Raw genomic sequence first — 27,345 nt, 5'->3', positions numbered from 1 at the left:
TCACTGGGAAGGACACAGTGTGTCCTGACACGCTGTTACAGTTCCTAACAAGCAGCTCTATGGCTTTAAGGCAGTTTCACCGGGCACTGGAGTTGTGACCTCAGCCCTCTACCCATTTCAACCACACGAAGCACAGGAAATAACCACAAGAAAGTACGTCCACGCTTGGGGGCGGTATCCAGGGATGGGACCAGACAGGTGCCAGCACTCAATCAAAGGCTGGAGAGGGATGAACGCGTCTGGCCTTCAGCTAAACGGGGCTGAGAGCCTCCGAACAGACTCAGTGTGCATCTGAGCTGGATTCGGCATCACCGGAAACGGCAACTCCCACTTGGGGCGCTGCGGACACACGAGTTGAGGCTGCCTTCCAGGAAGCCAAAAAAAAAAAAAAAAAAAAAGGGAGAAAGAGAAAAAGGAGGAATAGTGGGGAGCAGGCCCTCGACCGCCACTCACACGCCGCGCCCCCCAACTCTTCGCCGCCCCGGCTGCCGCCCTTGGCCTTTGGCCGCTTCCCGGTGGCCTAGCCCTCGGACCCCGCGGCCCGCCGGCCGCTGCCCGCTGGCGGGGACCTCAGGTGCGTACCCCGCCCCCGCCGCCATTAAGAGCGGGTGCTTTTCTTGGAACTTTCTCCTTCCGCGGGCCTACGGCTCCGAAGGGGAGTTTTACGGAGGTCGCCTGCCCAGGCGCATGGAGGGAAGTGGCCCGTTCCCCGTTGGCTCAGCGGGCCCCGAACCCCTTTGCTCGAGGGTAGGGCCCAAGGAGTGGGGGTGGGGCGAAGAAGCTCAGTCGTGGGGGCAACGGTCTTACGCACAGAACGCGCATTCTTCTCCCTTCCGATTGGCTGGACGGAGCGGTGGAGGAGGATGCTGCACGCCCTGGGCTCACGGGGGCCTTGTGCCTGTGAGCTCACAACCAGTCTATTGTACGCAGGACTCTCGCGCTGCATGAAGGCGTGCCTGATTGGTTTAGGTGAGGGGGCGGGGCTTCCCCTGTTGCTTGGTAACGGCGCCCAGGTTCCATAGTGAAGGTTCTTTGACTCTGCCCCTGACATTGCGCTTTACCACCTTGTCGGAAGACCCGCTGCGTGGGTTTTGTAGTCGACTAGGTCAGCCCGGCAGTCTCCAGTGGCCTGATGGTAGAAAATAAACCGGGAGTCACCAAGAAGAGTTTCTCGCCGAGGACTGCAGTCCATCACTTGTGGTTTAAAGATAAAGTGGGGAAAAGACCCTCAGGGCTCCAGATTCTAATGGCAGTCATTTTCCATGTCCCACCTTCCCCCTTGCAACCACTAATGTACTTTCTGTCTCTATGGCTCTGACTATTCTGAACACTTTCCTTAGATGGTTTTTAAAAAGATTTTATTTATTTATTTTTATAGAGAGGGGCAGAGAAGGAGAAAGAGAGGGAGAGAAATATCAATGTGTGCTTGCCTTTCCCATGGCCCACACTGGGGTCCTGGCCTGCAACCCAGGCATGTGCCCAGACTGGGAATCGAACTGGCCACCCTTTCGTCCGCAGCCCACCCTGAATCCACTGAGCTACACCAACCAGGGCCTTAGATGGTTTGATTGATTCTTTTTTTTATATATAAATGAATAATCATTGTATGAGTATACCACATTTTCATTTTCTATCAATTTATGTTAGTTTTGATTGTTTCCACTTTTATGGCTATTATGAATAATGCTGTGAGCATTTGTGTACGTGTTTTTGTGTGCATATGTTTTTAACTCAGGTATATACCAAGCTTTGTGTTTTAAGGGGGAAATTTTTTACAGTTTAGTTTCATGCTGGTAATTTGAAGTAAACATGTTTAGGTATAAAGTTGGATATTGTTCAGAGCTGCAACTGAAGAATTAAGCAGCCTTTTCCTCCTCTTTTCTTCCACTTGGAGAGGAAGGCTTGATCAGTGTGACTGGCCACCTTGCCTTCAGTGGACAGAGGGCTTGGCGCCAGCTGCAGCAGGTGTTACTCTGCGGTGGCAATTGGGAATGGGTCGCGGTTCTTCCCTCGTGCCTGTTGTTTAGCCCCTGAAGTTTGTTGCCCAGAGCTTTGGGTCTTGGCCCACACCTTCTGCTGGGTCAGTTTTTTTTCCCTTATTCTCAGGCTGTAGAACTTGCTCAAGTGCCCAGTTGTTGGCTCTGTGTTCCCACATGCCCTGGATCATTTGAAGGGTGTCTGCCTTTCATTTTGCCTTTGTTACCTGCTATTCTGCCCTATCCATGCAGATTCGCCTCACTTGAGCGTGCAGGAGGTGGATTTTACTCGTCTTTGTTTCCTCCCTGACCATCCTGCCAGTATGTATGTTTTCACATATGAGGTGCTCAGTACATTTTTGGTGTATTTTTACATCACTTGTATTTTTTAAATTTTTATCAATGTATTTGGCTAAGCTAAACTTCTTTACCATTTGTTGTTTAAATTTTATTGAAAATACATGTTACTTCTATTTCTCTTCCATACTCCTGTATCATTCCAGAAAGGAAAGAATACTTTGTGAAATTTGTTATTCTTTTAAAAAGTTTTTTCAAGTTTTATTGAGATATAATTGACATATAACATTATATTTGTTTTAGGTGTCCACTGTAGTGATTTGATAATATGTATGTGTTGTGAATGATTGCTACAATAAGGAGACATTCATCACCTCATATATTACAATTTTTTGTTCTTGTAGTGAGATCTCTCAAGATCTACTCTGTTTGCACCTTAATACAGTATTGTTGACTGTAGTCACCATGCTCTACATTACATCCCAGGACTGACTTATTTTAAACTGGAGTTTGTACCTTTTGACCATCTCGATACATTGCTGTTGAATGCTGAGTTCTGGAGAAGGTGGCATCTCAGGAACTTGTTAATTAAAAAATCAAGGCCTTAGAGACCTGAAAAATTAACCTTTGGAAAGGAAAATTAGAAACTCTCTAAAAAATAAACCAGGCCTCCGTTTCAAGATTTCAGAGGTTTGATAAACAGAGTGGATGACTTTCCAAGTGATGAAAATTGTAAGTGATGGAAATGAATTCTAGATTAGGGATGGGCACACTTTCTCTGTTAAGGGCCAGATAATGTTTTTGGCTTCGGCAGCATGTGCTCTCTGTCACATGCGTACAACCCTGCCTTGGCGGGAAAATGGCTGTAGGCAAGATGTAAACGAATGTGGCTGTGTTCCAATAAAGCTTTATTTACAAAAATATGTGGCAGTCTGGATTTGATCCACATACTGCTGATTGTTGAACCCTGTTCTAGATGTTTGCTTTTTATCAGTAAAATATTGTCCAGAAGGCGAGACAGTCCTCAAGGATTGCTGAGGAAACTATATGAGATTTGAGAGTCTTTTAATTTACATGTCTAGTTTTTAAAGATCAAAACATTAAGCATTATATAAAATCTGTGATCTAAATGAATGTTGTTGATGCTTTAGATTTGAATAGAAAAGAAGTTAATTACCATATAGACTTTGGGAGATTTTATTCTGTGGTCAAGCTTCTATTACAAGCTTTCATGGTCAAGGATTTTTAGTTTTATTAGGATGAAAAGATTTTTTTCTCAAGGAAATGTTTAGTGCAGGAAACCCCATGTTAGCTTATAACCATGTTTCATTATTTTTAATGTTGTATTAATGCATGGTGTGTTCTAAATTAAAAAATATAAAAGACAAAGTTTCTGCCTTCATTAAAAGATACAAACAAAGCAGTAATTATAAAACATTCATTTTTAAAATTATTGCTGGTATCCTAGTTGATACCAACTAATACCATTTTGAGATCCACCTAGTTTCATTCAGTGTATTCTTTTCTTCTCTCAAACACCAGAGTTTGACATCACAGTCCTCTTAGAGATTACAGTGGTGTAATTAGCAGAAACAATATCTTTACCACTGGCACTAACAGATACTGATCAAGCAGTTTACTTTTGTGTTTTAAAGAAAGGCTTTGTTGAAGTCTTCTCTAAGGAAAGAATTGTGTGAAATAATACACAATGGAGTCACAGTATGGTTGAGCTGCAAAAATGAAATGAGAAGAATACCTATTACAATATTTTAGACACTTTCTGCCATTTCAATATAGGAGCATCTGACTTAGCAGCAAGCATGAGCTGGGAACCTGGAATATGCCAGTCCCTGCTTCAATAGCCTTTCTGGACAAATACTGTTCCCTTGGATAATTTGGACGATGCTTGAATTTGCCTTTGGGTATACCTACTTCCATTGTAAATAAGACTCTGCTTTATGAGACCTTGTCTTTATTTTTTTAAACAGTGTTTGAAGTAGTTTATTCTGAAAGATAATGGTCAAGAATACCAGTTTCTTTTTAAAAAAATATTTTATTAATTTATTTTTAGAGAGAGGGGAAGAGAGGGAGAGAAATATCAATGTGTGGTTGCCTCTCACATAACTCCCACTGGGGACCTGGCCTGCAACCCAGGCATGTGCCCTGACTGGGAATCGAACCAGCGACCCTTTGGTTCACAGCTCATGCTCTACATCTAAAATCCACTGAGTTCCACCAGCCAGGGCAAGAATACCAGTTTCTTAGTCATAATTTTAAATATCAATAATGTATTAAAGAGCTTTGGTTGTAGATATATCTTTATAACTGTGTGCCTTTACCCACATTAATGCTTTTTTAAAACAAATATTTGCCTTATTTTAAATAAAAAATGAACACATGTTCAATATATTTACAGTTTATTTTATAAAAATCTCTGTGAGATATCTATAACTTATATGGAAAAATAATTTTAATATTCTAACCAAGTAATACAGTTAATTTTAAAAAATACAGGAGATTGAGAATTGAAATGAAAACTCTAGTTTTGCCAATGGACATAGTTTGAATAAAATAGAAATCATTTCAAGTTTTGCCTCTTCATGTGAAATTATTTAATCTGAATTCTTGATGAAACATTCTAGATACTGATTTTCCCAAAAGAAATTACATATACTGAGCATAGAATTATTAAAAACAAATGAATAAGTGACATATATTTAGGTCAGTTTTTTAAAATAATTTTTAAAAATCTGAAACAATCTTGAACTTACAAAAAATCGCAAGTATAGTACAAAGAACTTTTATTTGTTCTGAACTACTTGAGAGAAGGCATTGACCTGAGGGCACATCACTTCAAATACTTTACCACAAGTATTTTCTGTAAACAAGAATGTTCTCCTGCATAACAGCAATATTACAATCAAAACTAACCTTAATCATTACAATGGTAAAACTTCATTAAGTTTTTTAAAGACTTTATTAATTTATTTTTAGAGAGGAGAAGGGAGGGAGAAAGAGAGGGAGAGAAACATCAGTGCGAGAGAGAAACATTGTCTCTCACACACACCCTGACCAGGGGCCAAACCTGCAGCCCAGGCTCGTTCCCTCACCTGGAATGGAACCTGTGACCTCTGGCTTGTGGGACAATGCCCAACCAACTGAGGAGCCACAATGGTCAGGGCTCCGTATTAAGTTTTACAGTTGCCCAGTAATGTTCTCTACAGCAAAAGGGAAAACTTTTGCACATCACATATAAAGATCTTGTCTCCAGAATACATAAAGAATTCTATAAATTCAGTACAAAAATAAGGAAGCAGTCCAGTTTTTAAATGGACAAAAGATATGAACAGGCATTTCACCAAAGATGATATACAGATGGCAGGTAAGCATATGAAAAGATGCCTAACACCACTGGACACTATGAAAATGCAAATTTCAACCACAAAGTGGTATTGCTGCCCGCCTATTAGAATGGCTAGTTATTTTTAAGCTGTTAATACTCTGTGTTGACAAAGATGCAGAGCAGCTGGGGAGTTCTCCTGTATTAGTGACAGGGACAGTAAATGGTACATTGACTTGGAAAACAGTTTGGTACTTTCTTATCAAGCTAAAAACATGCTTAAGATTAGACCTAGCAAACGCCTTTTAGGTCCTTGCACAAGTGAAAACTTAGGTTGACACAAAAACCTACATGTGAATGGTTTCAGTGGTTTTACTCATGATCATAAAAAAGCCCTGCAAATAACACAAAAGTTCTTTAACTGACGATATAAATTGTGTTACATCCCTACAATGGTAAACTCAGTGATAAAAAAAGAAACTGATATAGTGAACAGCACAGCGTGAGATTCCATTTATGTGACATTCTGGGACAGACAGAACCACAGGGACAGAAACCAGTCAGTTATGGGTGGGGGACAGGGTACGAATTGACTTCAAAGAGCCGTGGAGGAGTTTTGGGGGTGATGGAACTGTGTGTCCTATGCCTCGGTTTTAGTGGTGGCTACAGACTTATATTTGTCCAAACATATAAAACTGTACACTAAAAAGGGTGAAGTCACTATATGTAAATTATACCTTAATTGAATTTTTATGACATGAACAGGTATTTCACCTTTAATAATCAAAGAAACGAGACAGTTCTAATGAGGGTCTAGTTTATATCAGTTGAAAGTATTTTTATAATATGGTAAAAATATTCCTTAACAGGAAAGAGCAAACTGTCATTTGGACCATTTTTCTTCCTGCTAAATGAAGTATGCAGACGTGGGCAGGAACTGAGCTCAGAGACGATGTCCCACTCTGATGGCTTTGTCGAGAGACTTCTAGGCCTGGGGGTGGTTTTAAGGATGCACAGCGTCATGTCCTCATGATGTTTTCCATCTCACACACCGCCCACGCGGGAACATTGTGTAACGCTCCCTCCGGGCTCCTGAGAGGAAGGGAGTTCTGTGACCAACCTCACCTGCACGGCACCAAGGACTGGCCTGGCCCGGACGTGTGGTCACTCTAATCATGGGGCACTGCCCCTTCGAGGTCCTTTATCTGGGCTTCTGTGTGCTGGTGTGCCCCTCCGCTGCTGCGGCCCTAGCCCTGCTCCGCCATGTGCAGCTGCACAGCCCTGACAGGCCCCATCCCCACTCTCGGTGCTTGCGTGGGGGTCATTTTTCCCTTAGAGTACGAGTGTTGAATTGGATTATGAGAGAAGCACTGGCAGCTAGTGTGTGTTCTCTGAGTGTTAATTTTTTTTTCTTCATCCAGCCTCTTTTTTATTTCATTTCATTTTATTTTTTTATTTCTTTTTTTTTTTTTTTGACCTTTGAACACCTCCTGTTGGCACCTCGCTGCCTCTCCTGAGGTGTTTTTGTTTTTTTTTTTTTCAAAGATTTTATTTATTTATTTTTTAGAGAGGGGAGGGAGGGAGAAAGAGAGAGAGAAACATCAATGTGCAGTTGCTGGGGGCCGTGGCCTGCAACCCAGGCATGTGCCCTGACTGGGAACCGAACCCGCGACACTTTGGTTCGCAGCCCAAGCTCAATCCACTGAGCTACGCCAGCCAGGGCTGATTTTGTTTATTTTTTATTGTATCTTTTCCATTACCATTTATCCCCCTTGTACCCTCCTCCACCTTCACCCACCTGACTTCATTTGATTTTTTAAAACAGCTTTATTTAGATAAGATTCACACACCACACAATTCACCCATTAAAGTATACAATTAAATGGTTTTCTGTGTATTCAGTGTTGTGCAGTCATCACCACAGTCCACTGTGGAACATTTTCATCACGCCCTAAAGAAACCCTGTGCCCCTAGCTGCCACTCCTGTCAGCCCTGAGCCACCACTGATCTTTGTCTCTGTAGATTTCCCCATTCTGGACATTTCATTTGGATGGACTCATAAAATATGTGGTATCCTTGATTTTAAAGTGAGGGGGATCAGACACAGAGGTGAAAGTGGTTGACTGAGTGTTTCCTTCATAGAAGAGGAGCCTGGGTGCAGCCCACAGGGGTTGCGGAGCTGGGTAGCCTGGGGAGCTCTCCTGGCCGCTGGTTCTGTGGGGACCAGCACATCGTGCCTCAGACTCCATAAGCTTGTGTCACAGCCTGGCCTGCTTTATGTACCTTTTCATTACAAATGTAATAAAGCCAACTATGGTAGGGGCACAGCAAGTATTAACTTTTCTATGTTTTATATTAAAACATAGAAAAACATTCTATGGTGTTAGAGAAACTTTTTCAAAGGAAAAATTTTTTTTTAAGATTTTATTTATTTATTTTTAGAGAGGGAAGGGAGGGGGAGAGAGAGAGAGAGAGAGAGAGAGAGAGAGAGAGAGGGAGAGAAACATCAATGTGCGGTTGCTGGGGGTTCTGGCCTGCAACCCAGGAATGTACCCTGGCTGGGAATCGAACCTGGGACACTTTAGTTCCCAGCCCGCGCTCAATCCACTGAGCTACGCCAGCCAGGGCTTCAAAGGAAAATTTTAATGCTAACTTGATCATTGAGTTTGGCAAAATTTGAAGGGAGCTTTTATGTAAGAGAAGTCCTAACAGAAAAGGAAAGGGGATTTTTGATTTTCTCTCCCCACCTTTAGTGTACAGACCCACTCATCTCCTTTTTCCGTGTGTGTGAAAGGGGTTGTGGTACCTGGCACTGCCTTGCTGAGATCGGACAGAACGTCACTGGGTCAGTCGGGGTCATTTCCTTCCCTGCCTCAGCCAGGAAGTAGCTAACCTGCTTCTCCTGCATAGCACCTGGATTTACTTTGTGAGGAGGTGATTGATGTCTAGGTTGAGTGGGAAATGCACTAGGTGAAAGAGCATTTCTATACAGAGGTCTTGGACCAATCACTTAATGTCTTTAAGTGCCCATTTCTTCAACTCTCAGGAGGGTTTGAGCTAGGTCAGTGGAGGACCCTCACAGTGCAGTGTGTGTTTGGCAGGACCCTGGGTTTCTACCACTCACTTGCTTCTTACTTCTCTTGCACAGGGATCATGGCCCAAGTAGCGATGTCTTCCCTGCCCCTCGAAAATGAGGCGTCCTCAGAGAGCAGGATGGTGGTCACGTTCCTCGTGTCTGCTCTGGAGTCCATGGTGAGACGGTCTGCGGCTCTATAACACGAGCGGTGGTTGGGTGACTGTAGAAATAGCAGAACTGTGAAACACTGCACTGTCATGTTTAATATTCAACTTGAGTTTGCCTCCTGTCTGTGTACGTGTACCCTCCTTCATAGAGGGTGATGGGCTTGTCAGATAATTTTTTTAATGATTTTTTCTTACATTATGGATATAATGATATAAATTTAAGCTTTTCAGATCTGAAAATTTAATGAAGACACTTGTATTACCTTGTTTGAGGATATATTTTATCTAAATTTAAAGGTAAATTAATAAGCCACTTACATGCATCTGTTTACATCCAAATGTAAACTTTACCTTGTGTGTGAAAATTTGATGCCAAAATTTCTATACACTCAAAGTATCTGATCACAAAATACTTGATTAAGAAAGGGAAAACCAATAATGTTATAAAAGTGGAGAAAGCCCACAGACAGCCCCTTAATCAAGTGATAAAAATCACTCTAAAATATACATTTATTTATTTTTATTTTCCTATAAACACTATTATTGGGTCAGTTGGCAAAATGCCAAGCACACATGTAACTCTCACATACACCCATGCATGTGCATACACAATATGTTGACCTGTCATAGTCAAACTGTGGAAAACCAAATAAAGAAATTTTGAAAACAAACTCTGATGAACTGACTGCTGCCCTCCCCCAGAGATGTTCACATCCTCATCCTGAGCCTGTGGATGTTACCCGATTTGGCAAAAGGAACTCTACTGATGCAATTAAGTGAAGGCTCTTCAGGTCGGGAGATTATCCTAGATTATCTAGGGGTAAATGAAACTATTTTTCTTAAAAAAAAACAGGGAGTAAGTTTTATTTTTATTTATTTCAATAAATAATGTTTTGGGTTTCTTCAGGTAAATATCCTGAAGTGGAGTTCTGGGTCCTTCTTTGTCTCTGGCAGTAGCCTTTGTTTCAAAGTCAGTTTTGTCTGATATAAGTGTTGCTGCCCCAGCTTTTTGTTTTGTTTCCATTTTCATGACATTTCTTTCCCATCCCTTTACTTTCAGTCTGTGTGTGTCTTTTGATCTGCAGTGAGTCTCTTATAGACAGTACATATGTGGGCCTATTTTGTGATCCGTTCAGTTCACCGTATGTCTTTCTTTTTCCTCTTCGCTGACTTTCTTGGGGGTGAGTGACACTGGTTCCATGGGCACGATTCTACCGCACATCATCTGTACACTGTGTTGTGTGTTTTCCACCCCCAGTCAGGCCTCCGCATATCGCCATTTATCCCTTCCATCACTCTGCATCAGGGGTGCACGGCACCAAGATGTCTAATCACTGGTAACATTCACCCTGATCACTTGGGCAAGGTGGTGTGACAATTAGTTTTATGTCAGCTTGACTGGGCCATGGGATGTCCAGATAGCTAGTTAAATAATACCTTGGGATGTGTCTCTGAGGGTATTTTTGGAAGAGACCAGTATTGTATTTGCACCCTGAGTAAAGCAGATGGCCCTCCCAATGTGGGTGTGCATCGTCCACTCTGTTGAGGGCCCAGCTAGAGCAAAAAAATGAAGGGAGGTTGTTTGTTCTCTGCCTGCCTGTGGAGCTGAGACATTGATCTTCTCCTGCCCCCTATACTCCTGCCTTCAGACCTGGACTGGAATTTACTCCATCAGTTCCCCCCTTCTCAAGCCTTTGACCTTCCCTGCTGGCTTTCCCTGTAGCTTGCAGACCTCGGATCATGGCCCTTCTCCGCCAATTACATGAGCCCGTTCCTTGGAATTAACCTCGTGTTATATGTATAAAATCTCCTGTTGGTCCTGTTTGTCTGGAGAACCCTAATACAGGGAGCATCTGCCACATTTCTCTATTGTCGAGTTACTGTTTTTCCCTCTTCGGGTCCTGTTCTGGGAAAGCAGTCCCTGAGCCCAGCCCACATACAGCATTCTCAGGCTGGTACCAGCGAGGCAGCACAGCCCCCAGCACAGGGCTCGTGGGAGTGTGAGCCCCTCTGACATGCTGTTTGTCATATGTTTCAGGAGCCTTAAAAGAATTTCTACCCTTTGATTGGGGTGTTCCACTTATCTGATTCCATCCCACGGGAATAATCAAACTTGCACAGAAATATTTATGTTCTCGGATGCTTCTTGTAGTAGTATTCATGATAGGAAAACAACTTTTTAATAATGTTATGGTTAAACTGGCAGATGTGATTACATTGGGCCCAACTGGATAATTCAAGACAGAATATTATATATTTATTTAAAAGTCATATTTTTCAGGATTATAAATGCTCAAAAATAACAAGCAGAAAGCCAACTTATATACAGTAGTATGATTCTAATTCTGTTTTAAAAATTTTATGTGTGCGCATATTTCAAATGTGAATAGTGGTTAATTCTGGGCAGTAGGGTTATGGGGGATTTTTTTTCTGTTTCTGCTATCACTAAAATTTTATAATATGCATATTTCATACCGAGAAAAATGCTTTTAAAAAGGTCTTTTCTACTGGTGATGACCAAAGTGAGGCTAACACTTGCTACCTTCGCCTGGAACCAGAGTCTCCGCGTTAGACTAACTGCTGAGTTTTTGGCTCATTTGACATGAATGGATTTGCCGTGAAGCTAATGGAGCCTGAGCTGTGGGCTCCCCGCTTGCCCTGGTCCTTCCGTGGTCCTGGGAGAGTCCTAGCAGTATGGGCACATGGGGTTTTGTTGAACTTGCTGGAATCAGGTGGTTTAACCACATTAGTGAAGGTTGCTATCTCCTTCTACTCTTTCTCTCTGTTCCAGTCCCTGTACTAGTTCCCTGCGGCTGCTATAAAAAATTACACCAGCTTCATGGCTTTAATGACATATATTTATTATCTGATCATTCTGAAGGTCAGAAGGCAGAAAATGGGCTTTGCAGGGCTAAAGTCAAGGTGTCAACAGAGCTGCGTTTCTTCCGGAGGCTCCCGAAGAGACACTGTGCCTGGCCTTTTCTAGCTCCCAGAAGCCCCTATGTCCCTTGTCTTGTGGCCCCTTCCAGCCAGGGCACCACTCTGCTCTCTGATTCCACTGTCTCATCTCCTGCCACCTCCTTTTCTTCCTTGTCAGGATCCTCATGATATGTTGGGCATAGTCCTGGATAGTCCAAAACTATCTTCCCATCTCAAGATCCTAAAGACAATTACATCCGCAAAGTCCCTTTTGCCATGTTAGGTGCCCTGTTCACAGGCTCTGGGGATGAGGTCATGGACATCCGTGTGGGGCCGTTATCCTGCCGACTGAGTCCACCATGTCAGGTGATGTTGGAGCGGACATGACATCTCTGGGGTCCTGAGAAGGGAAAGTTGGGCTGGAGATACCCTTTAGTTTTAGTTTAGTGGTATTATGTGGCTTGCTGTTATTTTTATGTCTGGATAAGTTATTGCTACACATCTCAGTGTAGGAATGGTTTCCAGGAATATTCCTACAGTTCACTGCGTCCACTTGTCCAGTAACATGACATCAGAGAACAAAGCCTGAGGTGGTATTGTGGTGGGAATGTATATGGGTAGTGGAGACGAAACAAGGTTTTAAATGGACAGAGCCGGAAGCTACTCTGCAGGGAATTCTTCTACTCATTAAACATGTAAAATTGTAAACAGAGGAAAATTTGTTTTTCATTGATGCCTTTTTGAAACCAAAGTTCTCTTTGGTCGGGAATATACGCAGTCATGTAGCGTATGTAGTTATAAATACACCAAACATTCCTTTGACTTTTTGGAAGGAATTACACAAAGCATGATGTATCAGAATGCTTGTCAGCAGGCCATAAACCTGCAAGTGTGTCTGTGTATGAGGTTTCATGTTTTATGCATCCCTACCATCAGTAATAAAAATGGAATCGACCATGATAGAGGAAATGTTAAATTATTAAAATGATATTTAAAACATTATTGTCATAGGAAGAGGCAGTCTAAGAGTCTGTAGCCAAAAGTGTAGGAAAAAAGATTCTGCACCCAATTCCATTGTACCAGGCAGGCTGCCCGCACCACCCAGCACTTCTCCAGCCCCAGCTGGTGTCCTGCACTTCAGCTCAGTTCGGACACCACCTACCCAGGGACAGCATCCGGTCTGCCCGCTCAGTCCCACAAGACTGTCCCCACTTCGGATGCCAGTTGCAATCAAGGTTGTCACCTGTGCTTTTGATGTATCTATCGTATCTGATCTGTCATCAGTGGGGGTTCCCACGACCCCCTCCTCAGGTTTGATTCATTTGCCAGAGCAGGTCACAGACTTCACCTTTATTCCTCTCTGCACTTAGAGACTTCCAAGGCTTTTAGAAGCTGTGTGCCAGGAACAGTGGACAAAGACCAAATAAATATGTTTTTATTGTAAATCACAATATCACAGGTAGTTAATAAAAATATGTTTTCTAGGTTTTATGATGTTGATGGTATTTGCTTGATAAATTTGTTTTTTTTCTCTTGGTGATTTTTCTCGTTCTAAATAAATATCCATTTTGTACCTAAAATTTTGTGTTTTCTTAAAGCAGACCTCTCAGGCCCTAGGACATCTGGATCTGCCCTTGAATAAAACACTTCATTCTTTGGGTTTCAGTGCAAAGAGCTGGCCAAGTCCAAGGCAGAGGTGGCCTGCATTGCAGTGTACGAAGCAGACGTGTTTGTCGTGGGAACTGAGAGAGGACGAGCTTTCGTCAGTGCCAGGACGGATTTGCAGAAGGACTTTGCACAATACTGTAGGTGTTAGCAATTTTATCCTTTGTGTTCATGAATCTTAAAGTATTTCCAGGCAAGTCTTATGCAATCTTTCCTTCTAAGATATAAGCATCATTCTAAAAGTGATGCTGCCACACCTCCTCTGACTCGATACTCGGTGAAGAGCCACTAAGAACGGCGAGCGCGGGACATGCCCATCGCATCTCGCAGCCGGTCCTTGGCGGGCTTGGGGTTTGCAGACTGCGTGTGAAGCACACAAAGTAAATCATCTTTGATTCCTAAAATAAACCCACATTTTTTAAAATGCCCTTATTTTGTTCCTTCCCAAAGGAAAGGGTAATACTCCATCAGGGCTTATTAGGTATTATTTCTGGTTAATAACCATTATATTCCTTTTTCCACTTTTTTTTACAGCCTTCAGTGGGCCAGTGTGTGTTGCAAGTGCCCAGGGACATTAATGAGCGATGTGGTCACATTGCAGGGAAATTACACTCCAAGGCACCTATTTTCAACCGTTTCCATCTCATGGAACACATAAACTAATTACTAAAATTCTGCACCACACCAAAAAATATAATTTTTGCCAATCTGACCAAAAAAAAGGTATATTTTTTATTCATTCACACCAGACAGCTATTGTGTTGGCTGTTGTCATTTTTAAATGTGACAGTCTAAGGGAAGAGGGGTCAGGTCCCCTGACTAAACAGGCAGGTATGACATGTTTTAAAAATTCTTATGGCACACCAGTTGAAAATTGCTGCTCTCAGGTGTTCACAACATTTTGTACAGTGATTATCTGTACTGCTGTAGATCATCTACCAAGTATTGAGTTACGATTTTGTATCTCCTAGAATCAAGAAAGAAAAAAAAGAAAGTTTAATCAAAGGGTAGATATAGAAATAGATACAGATGACCATATATACAGATACATACATATGTAGATGTCTCCAAGGATTGGCAGAGGGTATATACATACACACATATATATGTATATGTGAGTGGTCTTGATGCATTTATGTGATCTTGATTTGATAGATAGACATTTGTTTTTAATTAAAATTATGTATACATAATTTTTTTCAAGGATGATGCCTGGGTCCTGTTGTGTGTCCCACACAGCATCACCTTGATCAGACCGAAGGAGTGATCACTACAGTGTTTGCTGGGGGGAGCAGCTGGGGGAGATACAGGGGAGCACGGAACAGGACTAAAATTGGGAGGGGCCTCAGAGATGTGCAATGAGAGAGAGAGAACAAGCTGCTTGGGAGCCATCTCTCAGACACCAGCAAGGCAGGCATGTGACCAAGGGGCTCCGGGCCTGGGGAAGAGGCCTCGAGGCCACTCGACTTTAGGAAACAGGCTGAGATGGGGCGTGTCCACCAGCTCCCTTCCCACTCACAGGACACTTTCATATATATGTATGTATGAGATTGATTGATTCAGACTGACTTCTAAAACCAAAATTTAGGGTCTCCACCCTCATGAAGACTGATTGAAAAATGAAGCAGTGCGTATGGTACGTGATTGGTGAACAAGAAGGGTATACTCTCAGTTCATTAATGTCAGCTGGCTATTGGATATCTAATTGTTGAAAACTAATTACAGAGTCCTTTAAAATTTCACAACTGCATGCTAACTTTTTCAGATACAGGGCTATTTGTGTTTTCTGTTTCCTTTTGCACCCACTTCAGTGAACCTTATTTTTAATTTCTTTATTTCATCTAAGTTGTCAAATTTGTTGGCATTAAATGGTTTTTAATATTTGTTTTATATGTTTCTCTATTGATTTCTCTACTTTAGTTTCTGATATCAATAATTTGTGTTTTCTCTCTTTTTTCTTGATAGATCTTGCAAGGAATTAATCTGTTTTACTTATCTTTCCAACGAGCCAACTTTCAACTTTGTGATTTTATTTATTGTTTGTCTGTTTTCTTTGTCAGTTATTTTTGCTCTTATCTTTATTATTTCTTTGGATTTATTTGCTTTTCTAGCTTTTTGATTTGGTAGCTTAGGTCATTGACTTTTAAAATATATTGAAGTTATGATTTTCTCTTTAGGTTCTATTTTAGCTGTATTCCAAAGACTCTGAATGTTGTGTTTTTATTATCATTTAGTTCAAAATATTTTCTAATACCCCGAGTAATTTTTTTCAACCCATAGTTACTTAAAAGAATGTTTCTTACTTTCTTAATGTTTGGGGATTTTTGGGTTATGTATATCTAATTAAATTCAGTGCTGCTCCAGAAATATACTCAATATGATTTTGAGAGCTTGTTTGGAGGTTCTAGCAGGGGAGCGCAGCTACTCGTATACCGTTGGCCGAAGACCGGTCCTCTCCTCTAGTTGGGAAGGTCGTCCTCTTTGACCGAGCGCGCAGCTCCGGGAGGGACGCACATGGATCGGTGAGGGAGGAAGGGGACAGCCACCTAGCCAGCCAGATCAGCCAAATCAACCCTCGTGATCAATGGGGTGACAGATGTCGCAGCCAGATCGCCCATACATCCTACTCAATATCATTTTAATCTTTTTTAATTTGCCAAGCCCTAATTTATGGCCTGGCATATCACTTACTTTGGTGACTATCCCATACACATCTGAAAACAGTCTGCAGTTAACAGACCAAGTAGGTCAGGTTGTTCAATGATGTTACTCAATTCATCTGTATCATTTTGACTTTACCTCCTTGTATTTATCAATTAGTACCGATGGTTTGCTAAAATTTACAACTATATTGTGTGGAAGAGTTTCAGGAAACTGGTGTTAATTTTTTAAATATTTGATAGAATTCTCCAGTGAATCCATCTGGTCTTCAGCTTTTCACTGTTGGAAGATTTTTCAGTATTGATTCAATCCCCTTACTCATTATTGGTCTGTTCAGATTTTATATTTCTTCAGAATTCAGTCTTGGTAGGTTATGTGTTTCGAGGAATTTATGCATATTTTTCTAGGTTGTCCAATTTGTTGGTGTACAATTACTCATAATATTCTCTTACAGTTCTCTTTATTTCTGAGTCCTTGGTTGGAATGTCTTTTCTTTCCTTTCTGATTTTAGTTATTTGAATTTTCTCTTTTTTAATCTAGCTAAGGGAATGTCAATTTATTTGACCTTTTAAAAAACCTAACTTTTAGTCTCATTGATTTTTAATTGTTTTTCTATTCTCTATTTCACTTGTCTCTGCTCTAATCTTTATTTTGTCCTTCATTCATGTACTTTTGAGTTTAGTTTGCTCTTTTTTCTAGTTTCTTTTTAAAAAATTTTATTTATTGATATGAGAGAGAGAGAGAAAGGAAGAGGGGGAGAAAGAGAGAGAGAGACATTGATTATGTTCCACTTATTGATGCCTTCCTTGGTTGCTTCTTGTATGTGCTCTGACCAGAGACTGAACCCACAACCTTGGTGTATCAGGACAACACTCTAACCAACTGAGCTAGCTGGCCAGGGCTCTTTTCTAGTTTCTTGAAATGTAAAAATTAATTTGCTGATTGGAGATCTCTTTTAAAAATGCTATTTTTTATCTATAAACTTTCCTCTTAGCATAGCTTTTGCTATAGCCTATAAGGTTTGGTATGTTGTGTTTTCATTTTCATTTGTCTCAAGGTGTCTTCTAATTTCCATTGTGACTTCTTTGATCCATTGTTTAATTTACACATATTTGTAGGTTTTCCAGTTTTCTTTGTGCTATTGATTTCTAGTTTCATTCCATTGTGATGAAAAAGAAAAGATTCTTTTTATGACTTTTGTCTTCTTGAATTTGTTAAGACTTGTTTTGTGGCGTAATATTTGATCCGTGCTCGAGGGTGGTCTGTGTGCACTGAAGAAGAATGCATGTCCTGCTCTTGTTGGGTGGTCATATGGCTGTTCTGTCCAGTTGGCTTACAGTGTTGTTTCATTCCCTATTACTTTTCAAGTTTTTTGTCTGATTGTCCTCTCCACTATTGAAACTGGGGGTAGTGAAGTCTCGTACATTATTATGTTTTTCTCTATTTCTCCCTTCATTTCTGCCTCTTATATTTAGGAGCTCTGAGATCTGGTCCATAAATACTTACAGGTGTTCTATCTTCCTGGTGGATTGACTCTTTTATCATTATATAGTGTCCTTTTTTGTCTCAAACAGTTTTTTATTTAAAGTCTATATTGATTGATATGGAAGAGCCAATGCTGGCTACATTTGCGTTACCATTACCTTTTGCATCTCTTTTGGTTACCATTTGTGTGGAATATTTTTTCCATCCTTTCATGTTCTTAAATCTGTCCTAAATATATCCTTAAATCTGAAGTGAGTCCTGTATGGCATAGTGTCCTCTAAGTCCTGTATACCTTTTTCACTTTTTTTCATTTTTTTCTTTTTGCTCCTCTAACTCAGTGACTTCAAATGACTTGTGTTGAGTTTATTCTTTCTTCTACCTAATCAAGTAAGTTGTTGAACACCTCTAATTTTTTCAGTTCAGTTATTGTATTTTTTAGCTTCATAATTTCTGTTTGGTTCTTTTTATAGTTTCTGTCTTTGACAGTGTTCTCATTTTGTTCGTGTGTCATTTAGTTGTCTATCTGTATTCTCTCCAGCTCATCGAGCATCTTTGCATTATGACATTATGACAATTATTTTAAATTCTTTGTCAGGCGGTCCATAGATCAGCATTTCTTTAGGATTGTTTCTGGATTTTTATTTTATTCCTTTGATTTGGCCTGTTTCCCTGTTTCTGCATATGCCTTGTAAGTTTTTTTTCTGGGCCTTGGGCATTTGAGAAAACCAACCACCGCTCCTAGGCTTTGCATACTGGCTCTGTGCAGGCAAAGACCTTCACCAATCTTCCTGCTGGGGTCTAGGGCCTCTCCAACCTTTTTGAGTATCTTTCTCGCCTGGTGTCTACCCGCAGAACTGTAGCTCTAACATGCTACTCAGCCCTGTTTTCAGCAGCTGCCAAACCCTGATATGGATCCCCTCAGGGCTTGAAATAATATGAGACAGAGTCTACCATATTTTGCTGTGTATAATGCATACTTTTTTGCCCAAATTTTTGAGGGAAAAATAAGGATGCACATTACACGTAGGTATAATGATTACATACCATGGGTATAATAGTCCCGTGTATAATGTGCACAAAAACGTGGGTGTGCACTATACATGGCAAAATACCGCCATTCCTCCTGCAGCCACCAGACAAGCCGGAGTGCTGGACACACAACCCACTCTTTTGTTTTCCTCCCAGTTGCTCTTTAGCTGTGCCATGTAGAGAGAGAGACACAGATAGACACAGCAAATGCCAGGGATTTTCCTGCCTCTTGTGCTGGAATCCCTTCTTGGTTTTACAGCGGTTTAGGTGCTCCTCCACTGGTCTGGGGAGCTCTCGCAGAGGTGTTCTGGTCTGTCATTGATTTGCTGTATCTGTGGGGGAGGGGAGGGCTGTCACTTAATCTGCTGTAGTGCCAGCATCACTCTCCTGCTTTTGTTTTTGAAGAATATTTTGACTTGATATAGAATTCTAACTTGACAGTTCTTTTCTTTCAGCCCTTTAAAAGTTTTATTCCATTGCCTTCAGGTTCCATCGTGTTAGATGCAACGTCAGGTTAGAATTCTTACCTTTGTTCTGAAGGTAATGTGTCGTTTCCCTTTGCCCTGTTTAATCTCCAGTTTCAGCACATCTGGCCGTGATATACTTGTGGTTTTCACCAGTTTTGGCCATTGTCTCCTCAGATATTTATTCTGAGCCATTCTCTTCTTCATTTAAACATATAGAAGAAAACTTGATATTGTCCCACAGTTAATTAAGGCTCTTTTCCTTTATTATTATTTTTTTAAGATTTTATTTATTTATTTTTAGAGAGGGAAGGGAGGGAGATAGAGAGAGAGAGAAACATCAATGTGCGGTTGCTGGGGCTAAGGCCTGCAACCCAGGCATGTACCCTGATTGGGAATCGAACCTGCGACACTTTGGTTCGCAGCCCGCACTCAATCCACTGAGCTACGCCAGCCAGGTATTGTTATTATTATTATTATTATTCTTTCTGTGTATGCTTCAGATTGGACAGTTTCTATTACATTTGAGGATTCTGATTCTCTTTTTAAAATTTATTTTTAGAAAGGGGGAGGGAGAGAGAAAGAGGATAAGTGAAACATCAGTGTGTGGTTGCCTCTTGTACACCCTCCACTGGGGACATGCCCTGCAACCCAGGTACGTGCCCTGACTGGGAATCGAACCTGCAACCCTTTGATTCTCAGGCCCGTACTCAATCCACTGAGCTACACCAGTCAGGGCTGATTCTTTCTTCAAAAGTGTAATGTTGTTAAGTTCATTGTGTGAAATTTTCATTTCCAATTATTTTTTTATTTCTGGAATTCTGTCTTTTCTCTCTCTGTCTCTATTTCTTTCTTTTAAAAAAAAGATTTATTTGTTTATTTAGTTATTTATTTATTTTTAGAGAGGGGAAGGGAGGGAGAAAGAGAGAGAGAGAAACATCAATGTGTGGTTGCCTCTCATGTGGCCCCCACTGGGGACCTGGCCCACAACTCAAGCATGTGCCCTGACTGGGAATCGAACCTGCAACCCTTTGGTTCACAGCTCGCGCTCAATCCACTGAGCTATACCAGCCAGGGGTGTTTCTTTCTCTTTTTAAAGATTTTATGTATTTTATTTTTAGAGACAGGGGAAGGGAGGAAATGGGAAGAAAAACATCAATGTGAGAGAAACCTCAATTGGTTGCCTCTCACACACACCCTGACCAAGGACTGAACCTGCAACCCAGGCATGTGCCCCAACTGACCAGTAATCGGACCGACAACATTTCTGTCTGCAGGCCGGTGCTCAGTCCCCTGAGCCACACCAGGTCAGGAATGTTGCTTTTTGGTTTAGCTCTCTTTCCTTGAGAACTTGAGGAACTAAGGTGTCCCTACAGGGGAAAAGACAGCTCAGCATGAATCTTACTCAGTATCTAAGCTTTCCTTCTTTCAAAGATAGCATTCCTTCCCATTTCTGCCTGGCTTTCATTGTACTTCAGTGCCTTCAGCTACCTGACTTCAATATTTTGTCCAGAACCCATCACTGTTATTGGCAAATACACACTTCTTACTGAACTGAAATACTGGATATGATTCTTGAATATGTGGTGTTTGTTTCCTTAAAAGTTGTCTTGCGTTTAAAAAAATTACTGTGGAATTACATCAAAAACACATTTAACTCTGGCCAGGGGCTTGGTTGGTTGGAGCATCATTCTACATGCCAAAATATTGCAGGTTCGATTCCTGGTTGGGGCATGTGTGGGAGGCAACTGATGGATGTTTCTCTCTCACATCTGTGTTTCTCTCTGTCTCTCTCTCTGTCTGTCCCTCTCTCCTCCCCCAACCCCCCTCCCTTTCTCTCTAAAAAAATAAATCTTTAAACATGTTTGGGTGAGGATTAAAAAACGCACACACATTTATCTCCACTCTGAAGTTAGAAACCAACATAAATTTAGAATCACCCTGCATGAGGGTTATAGGTGCTTAATATTAAAAACCGGAGTAAACCAGGAATTGGCAAACTTTTTCTGTGCTTTACCGGGGCAGAGAGTATATAGGTCACTCTCTGACTGTGTGCACTTACAGTCTCTGCTGCAGCCACCCAGCCTGCCGTTGTAGGTGAATGCAAAACTGGGGAAACGTAAGTGAATGAGGGTGGTCAAGAAAGCCCTATTACAGACACTGAAATTTGAATTTTGAATTTCATGTGATTTTCACATGTCTTGAATGATATTCTCTTTTCAAACTTTCTTTAACCATTTCAAAATGTAAAAAACTGTTTCTAGCTCACAGGCCACACAAAAACAGGCAGTGAGTCTGCAGGGTCTGGCCCACAAGCTACCATTTCCTGAGCTTTCCAGAAAGTTCCAGAAGGGGACTTCCCAGTGAATTGCAGCAGCAGCAACACTACCCCCACAGGTAGTTTTCCAGGAAGGTCCTCCAGGGCCCCAGAGAGTGGCTTCCTAGCGAATTCTGTTGGCATCGCCCGCAAGTGGTTTCCAGGGTTCCACCAGCACCCCAGAGGACAGCTTCTTGACAATACCCAGCAAGCTTTGCAGGCACCTGGGGGCAACTTGCCCACGGTTTCCCATAGCACCCCCAGGTGGGTCCTTGCTTGCTGGCCCAAGCTTGCTGCACCCCAGCCGACTTCTCCACCATCCAGTAGGCCATGGCTGCATCACCCTGGCGAGCTCCGGATCTCTCTGGGGGACCCTCTTCCAGATTAGTTCCTTCCTCAGCGCTCTGCTTCAGCCCCAGCAGTGAGGCTGCTCCCCACTGTGTGTCTCTGGAGTTCTCTTACCCCTACGTCGTCAATCCCTTGCTAGTATAAATAGTTAATGAATTCTTTATTACACTTTCCCTGTTCAAATGAACGTGTGGTTTCTGTCTCCTGACCAGCTCTGATTAAACCCACCAGTCCAGGCCCGGTGGTTCAGTTGGTTGGAGCCTCATCCCATGCACCAGTGGGTTGCAGGTTCAATCCCCAGTTCAGGAGCGTACGGGAGGTGACTGATCAGTGCTTCTCTCTCTCTGTGTCTCCCTTCCCTGTCTAAGGTCGACAAGCATATCCTTGGGTGAGGATTAAAAATAAGAAACCTACCAGTTTCAAAGCTTTCGGAACAGCAGCTGACAGGGGTGATGGGGGTATTGGTGGCAGATGGGGGGCGCGGAGCTGGTCCAGAACGTGTTCAGTGGTGAGAGTCGTCTACACAATGACTGTTACTTTTAGACCATAACAAATTACATGTCTGTTTGAAAATAACTTCCTTTGAACTACAAATGTGTCTTGTGCATTGAATGACTTACAGCTCTTTATCCGTAGATTCATTTCAGAGATGATCGCCATGTTATACTATCCCATTCATTATAAATAGCTCGCTCTTTGTTTTTATTTAAATAAACAAAGATCTTGTTTTATGTTTATTACTCTTTTTCCCTTTTTGTTTTCCGTACACCAGCAGCATGGAGGTTAGGGACGTGTACAGTACGAATGCCTGGAGGCTGACTTTGTGCCTTGACTTGTTCGCAGGCGTCGAGGAGGAAGGCCTGCCCGAGGTGAAACCCCCGCACCCGGTGAATGGGACGCAGCTCCACTCCGGAGAAACGGAAATACTCAGAAAAGCAGTCCAGGACTATTTCTGCTTTTGTTACGGTAAAGTGCGCTTGAAGCATTAATTCTCTGAATAGTTCCCTATGGAGTAGGACAGAGTTAGATGATCTTATTGCTGTGACTGTTTAGGTTTGTAACATTTGAAAATGCACTTTCTCATCAAGCAAAGAGCCCGTTCTTAACGTACCAGATCAGGTTTTGTTACAGAAGACAGGTTAGTTTGCTCTGGTCCATCGAAACCTCCAGCCTAGTCAGACTTCAGTCTTTGCTCCCATTTTAAGGAGCCCCCACTCCTCGGCCAACCCAGTTACTTAAAGATTTTTGTTACTGCTGTGGTCAGCAGCCTCACCCTCATCTGTCTCTCCCTCGACCCACATCTTTCCACAGGCATTAAGACGGATTTTTTAAACATACCTACACATCGTTATAAAAAGCTGGATAACCAAATAAGGTGTCATACTTGACTGTGCAGACATACCTTAGTGTCTTGAGGCCTTGTTTATCTCTCCTCAACAGCTGTGCACACTTATGTGACCTGCAGGTCCCTGTGAGCACTGGACTTTGGTGACCCCCAGCACAAGGGGTCTTGGGACCTCAGACCACACTCCTCTCTGCGCAATGGAGCTCCAGCACCTTTGGGCTGGCAGCCAGTATAGAAAGACACACAGCCCCCGATGGTGACATGAGACAATGTTAATGTCATAACTTTTCCACAGGCAAGTTGGCCTGACTTGTTTGGTGTGACATAGAGACAATTAAGCTTTGAATGGAGGCCCTGTCCTCTTTTGGCAGCAGCCCAAGTAACCATGGGGTGCTCTCTGCAGCCCTGGTGTGGCCGGGAAAGTACCCCAAATTGTACAGCCTCCAAGAGAATGGAAAAAAGATCTGTTATTTCCTCTTTTGTATGTGAAGATTTAAAATAAATATTAAAGGGTTTTTTTCCCCCCTGGCTAGTGCGGCTCAGTGGGTTGAGCACCAGCCTGTGAACCAAAGGGTCGTGGGTTCATTTCCCAGTCAGGGCACATGCCTGGGTTGCAGGCCAGGTTCCCCAGTGTGAGGTGCACAAAAGGCAACCTCACATTGATGTTTCTCCCCTCTCTCCCTCACTTCCCCTGTCTAAAAAAAATCTTTTTTAAGGGTTTTTTTGTCCCTCTGGTTGGGAATTTTTCTAACTTGGGGTATGGAGAAATAGGGTGCTGTCTGTTTCTAGTGTATCTTCAAAGCCAGATGTCACCACCTGCATTGATCACACTGTGTGAAACTGACTGGGAGGGTCTCACACCCGTAGCATTTAAAGTCATCGTGCCTCTTCTATCTAGGTAAAGCTTTAGGAACAGCAGCAATGGTGCCTGTTCCCTATGAGAAGATGCTGCGAGATCAGTCGGCTGTGGTGGTGCAGGGGCTTCCAGAGGGAGTTGCCTTTCAGCACCCAGAGAACTACGATCTTGTGACTCTGAAGTGGATTTTGGAGAACAAAGCGGGGATCTCATTCATCATAAACAGGTGACGGGCTCTATCCCTTCCTAACAGCTTAGTTAAAGATAAACTGAGGGCTTAATTGCGGTTAGTTAATTATGTTCTGTTACATTTAGAAGTTGTTTATTCCAGTGTTTAATCTGTCTGTTTTGTGTGTTCATACTGGGTAATAGTGTTGGTTTTCTTGCAGACCTTTCCTAGGTCCGGCAGATCAGCGAGGTAAGTGCCAGCTTCTCCTACTTAGTGACTGCCCTTGTCTGCTAAACCACTTCTGCTTTTCTAATTAAAATGCAAGTTTGGCACATTCTAAAGCTTGTTTATTCTTTGCGTTTCCTCCTTGAGGAGGCAGCCCCTGACATTCCAGGGTGGGTGGTCATGACATTTGCAGGGTACACAGCTTAGGGAAAGATGCCCACCTAGAAAGCTGAGACACCACCCTCCCCCCAGCCAGCACTCTAGTGAGTTTCTGCATCCAGACCCCAGACAGCCGTACACCTACCTTGTCCTTGTGCCCAGGCGTGGGATCATTCTGGGGTCACATCCTGGTCTTTGATCACCACCGTGGGCCAGGCATTGTTGGGTTCCCGAGTGGGTCTGGGATGTGTGGCTCTTCCCGAGCTTCTGAAACTCACAGTCTTGGAGGAGTGAGACTGTCCAGCAGGGAGCCTGGTGTGGCCCATGCTCTCAGAGTGGCTGGAGGAAATCCCTAAGAGCCCCTGGAACAGGGTTAGAGTTGTATAGTTGGAGGGGCTTCCTGGGGAACGGGCCCTCCAGAGATGCAGGGTGTCGACAGGCTGGTCCTGCCAGGAAGCACCTGCAGTGCAATCAGGCAGAAAGCAGTGCAGAGTGTGTGTGAGGACACGGTTGGGAACCAATGAGCCTTTATAATCTCCTGAACTTGTGATTATGTGATTGTGAAGAGACTAATAATCATAATAATAATTTACCAGAAGTGTTTAGAGATCTGTCTATACCCAGTTTTCTCAGCTTATTATTCAGAATGTAATTGGAAACCATAGCTGGACATGAAAGATCAGGTCTAACGAGGGTGTCATACTGAGACTGTGTAGGTAGAGGTGGCCTAGGGGGTGCAGGGCCAGGTAGGCACAGTTTACAAGGTGCACCGTGGGGTACAGAGGGCAGTGTGGCACGCTCTGAGCATGGATTACTCACAGGGCAGAGTTTGCTCCTGGAGCAATTGTAAGCTCCTGGAATCCTCTCGCTCACCTTAAAGGAGGGATTTGAAGGTGAGAGTGGCAGGGACCTGATGATTGTTGGCCGGATGACTTATATTTTCATTATAGAACAGTAGTGATAGTGGCCAGCCCTTCTTTAGTGCTCACGGTGTGCCGGGCACTGTTCTAAGTACTTTACACATATTAACTCTCACCCGGACACCGTTTTCAGACAGAGGACCAGAGGCACATGGAGGTTTACTAAGTGGCTGGAGGTCACCCAGCTGGTGAGCAGTGACATGGGGTCCACGCCTGTGCTCCAGCCCCATCCGGCTCCTCAGCCCCCATTCTGCCCACACACACGACCCCAGAGCGTGGGGTCAAGTTTGAGTTGGGGTCAACCCGCACTGCTGTTCCATGATGACCTAGAGATGGGAGTTCTGCTCTGTCTGTACTTGCTGCCACTTAATATGCTTTTGAATGTTGTCATAGTTCAAGACGTGGAAAGGGGCTGGTGTGTGTCTTTTTACTCCTGCACAGGTGGACTTGGGGCGGTAACAGATGCTGAGAGATCAGGGCCATCGCCAAGTGAAAGGTAAGGAATAAATAAAAAATACAGCCCACACCTAGTCCCAAAGGGTTACTTTTTAGACCAGAAAGTCTTCCTTACTTTGCTCTACGGCTGACCAGTGAACTACCTGGCTTTGAACCACACGGCCCCTCTAGCACCAGTGGCGGACCAGTGCGGTGCAGACCCTGTCGTTCAGGGGTCGCCTGCGTCTTCAGTCTGCGGCTGGGAGTCCACGTCTGTGGGGGGCCGACTTAAATCACATTCAGGTTTTCCACTGTGTGGCGGCTTGGTGCCCCTAACCCACCGCACCCTGTATCCAAGAGTCAGCTGTACATTCTCTATTCAAAAAGATGTTTGGGATTATAAGGCTGTATTCAGTTGACACCTTTAATTTTGTGACAGACTATTAAGAACATGAATGTTAAAGCTGTGGCAGTTTTGCATTCAGTCTGTTGTGGGAAGAGGGATTTGGCAGCCTGGAGATCCGGGGATTTGCATGCACTGTGTTGAGCGCCTGGGCTCAGTCCTCCCCCGCCGGTCTTGACCAGGGTTCCCTTCTCCTTTCAGCTGTGGCCCCGTCCATGTGAAAACCGAACCCATGGAAGATTCTGGTATGTACACCAATGCTTTCAGAATCCGGTCACTTGACTCCTTTCTCTTGTTTACTTTAAAAAAAAAAATCTCAATAAACTAAGAATAGAGAACTTCTTTGACTTGGTTTGTTAAAATCTACCAAAAACCACAACTAATCTTAGAGTCAATGGCGAGAAACTAGAATTTTGCCGCCCAAGTTGCTGAGCAAGGCAAGGCTGTCCCCTCTCCCCACTCCTTCCCACTTCCTGCTGGAAGTCCTAGTGAATGCAGGCAGACAGGAAGAGGAAATAAAAGGTACACAGATTGGGGAGGAAGAAAGAAAACTGTGTTGTTCACAGATGACCTGAATTTGCAGAAAATCTGAACGAATCAACCACAGAAATGAGAACTAAGGTATTTGCAGAATAATCCTATTTCATTCACATATCTAGGAAAGAGCCTTCTAATTCAGTAAATGCTAGGGCTTGATATTATGTAGTAAATATATTTGTGGACAAAATATTATTTTAATTATATTTAAATTAGAACCTGAATGTGAAATGAGTAAAAAGCCTTGAGCACACATTTAGAATTATGACTTGACTTACAAATAGAGCAATGTTTTCATTTTTGGACATATTTTACTGCTTTCTTGAACTCTTCCTTCATTTATAAACATTGTGCAGCCCTGGCTGGTGTGGCTCAGTGGATTGAGCGCTGGCCTGTGAACTAAAGGGTCTCCAGTTAAATTCCTGGTCAGGGCACATGCCTGGGTTGTGGGCCAGGTCCCTACTTATGGGCATGTGAGAGGCAGCTAATCAATGTTTCTCTCACATATCATGTTTCTATCCCTCTCTCCCTCCTTTCCCCTCTCTCTAAAAA

At 42.8% G+C, this 27,345-nt stretch overlaps 1 protein-coding gene across 3 annotated transcripts in view; it reads left to right on the top strand.

Annotated features, from left to right (window-relative positions):
• The first annotated feature begins 359 nt into the window (after window positions 1-359).
• The window catches only part of LOC114499295 (general transcription factor II-I repeat domain-containing protein 2B), a 64,613-nt gene continuing 37,627 nt past the window's right edge, over window positions 360-27,345 (top strand). For all 3 annotated transcript variants that reach the window (XM_036020846.1, XM_028515356.2, XM_036020845.1), the window contains exons 1-8: window positions 360-574; window positions 8,762-8,865; window positions 13,442-13,580; window positions 22,588-22,710; window positions 23,988-24,171; window positions 24,335-24,363; window positions 25,860-25,914; window positions 26,458-26,501. In XM_036020846.1, coding sequence (XP_035876739.1) covers window positions 8,767-8,865; window positions 13,442-13,580; window positions 22,588-22,710; window positions 23,988-24,171; window positions 24,335-24,363; window positions 25,860-25,914; window positions 26,458-26,501 — 673 coding nt within the window. In that variant the 5' untranslated portion in view covers window positions 360-574; window positions 8,762-8,766. The remainder of the gene's footprint in view (window positions 575-8,761; window positions 8,866-13,441; window positions 13,581-22,587; window positions 22,711-23,987; window positions 24,172-24,334; window positions 24,364-25,859; window positions 25,915-26,457; window positions 26,502-27,345) is intronic.

This window comes from Phyllostomus discolor, chromosome 3 (assembly GCF_004126475.2).
Source record: "Phyllostomus discolor isolate MPI-MPIP mPhyDis1 chromosome 3, mPhyDis1.pri.v3, whole genome shotgun sequence".
NCBI classification, from domain to species: Eukaryota; Metazoa; Chordata; class Mammalia; order Chiroptera; family Phyllostomidae; genus Phyllostomus; species Phyllostomus discolor.
Note: the sequence above shows the minus strand (reverse complement) of the source record. Positions and strands in the feature narration are given on the sequence as shown.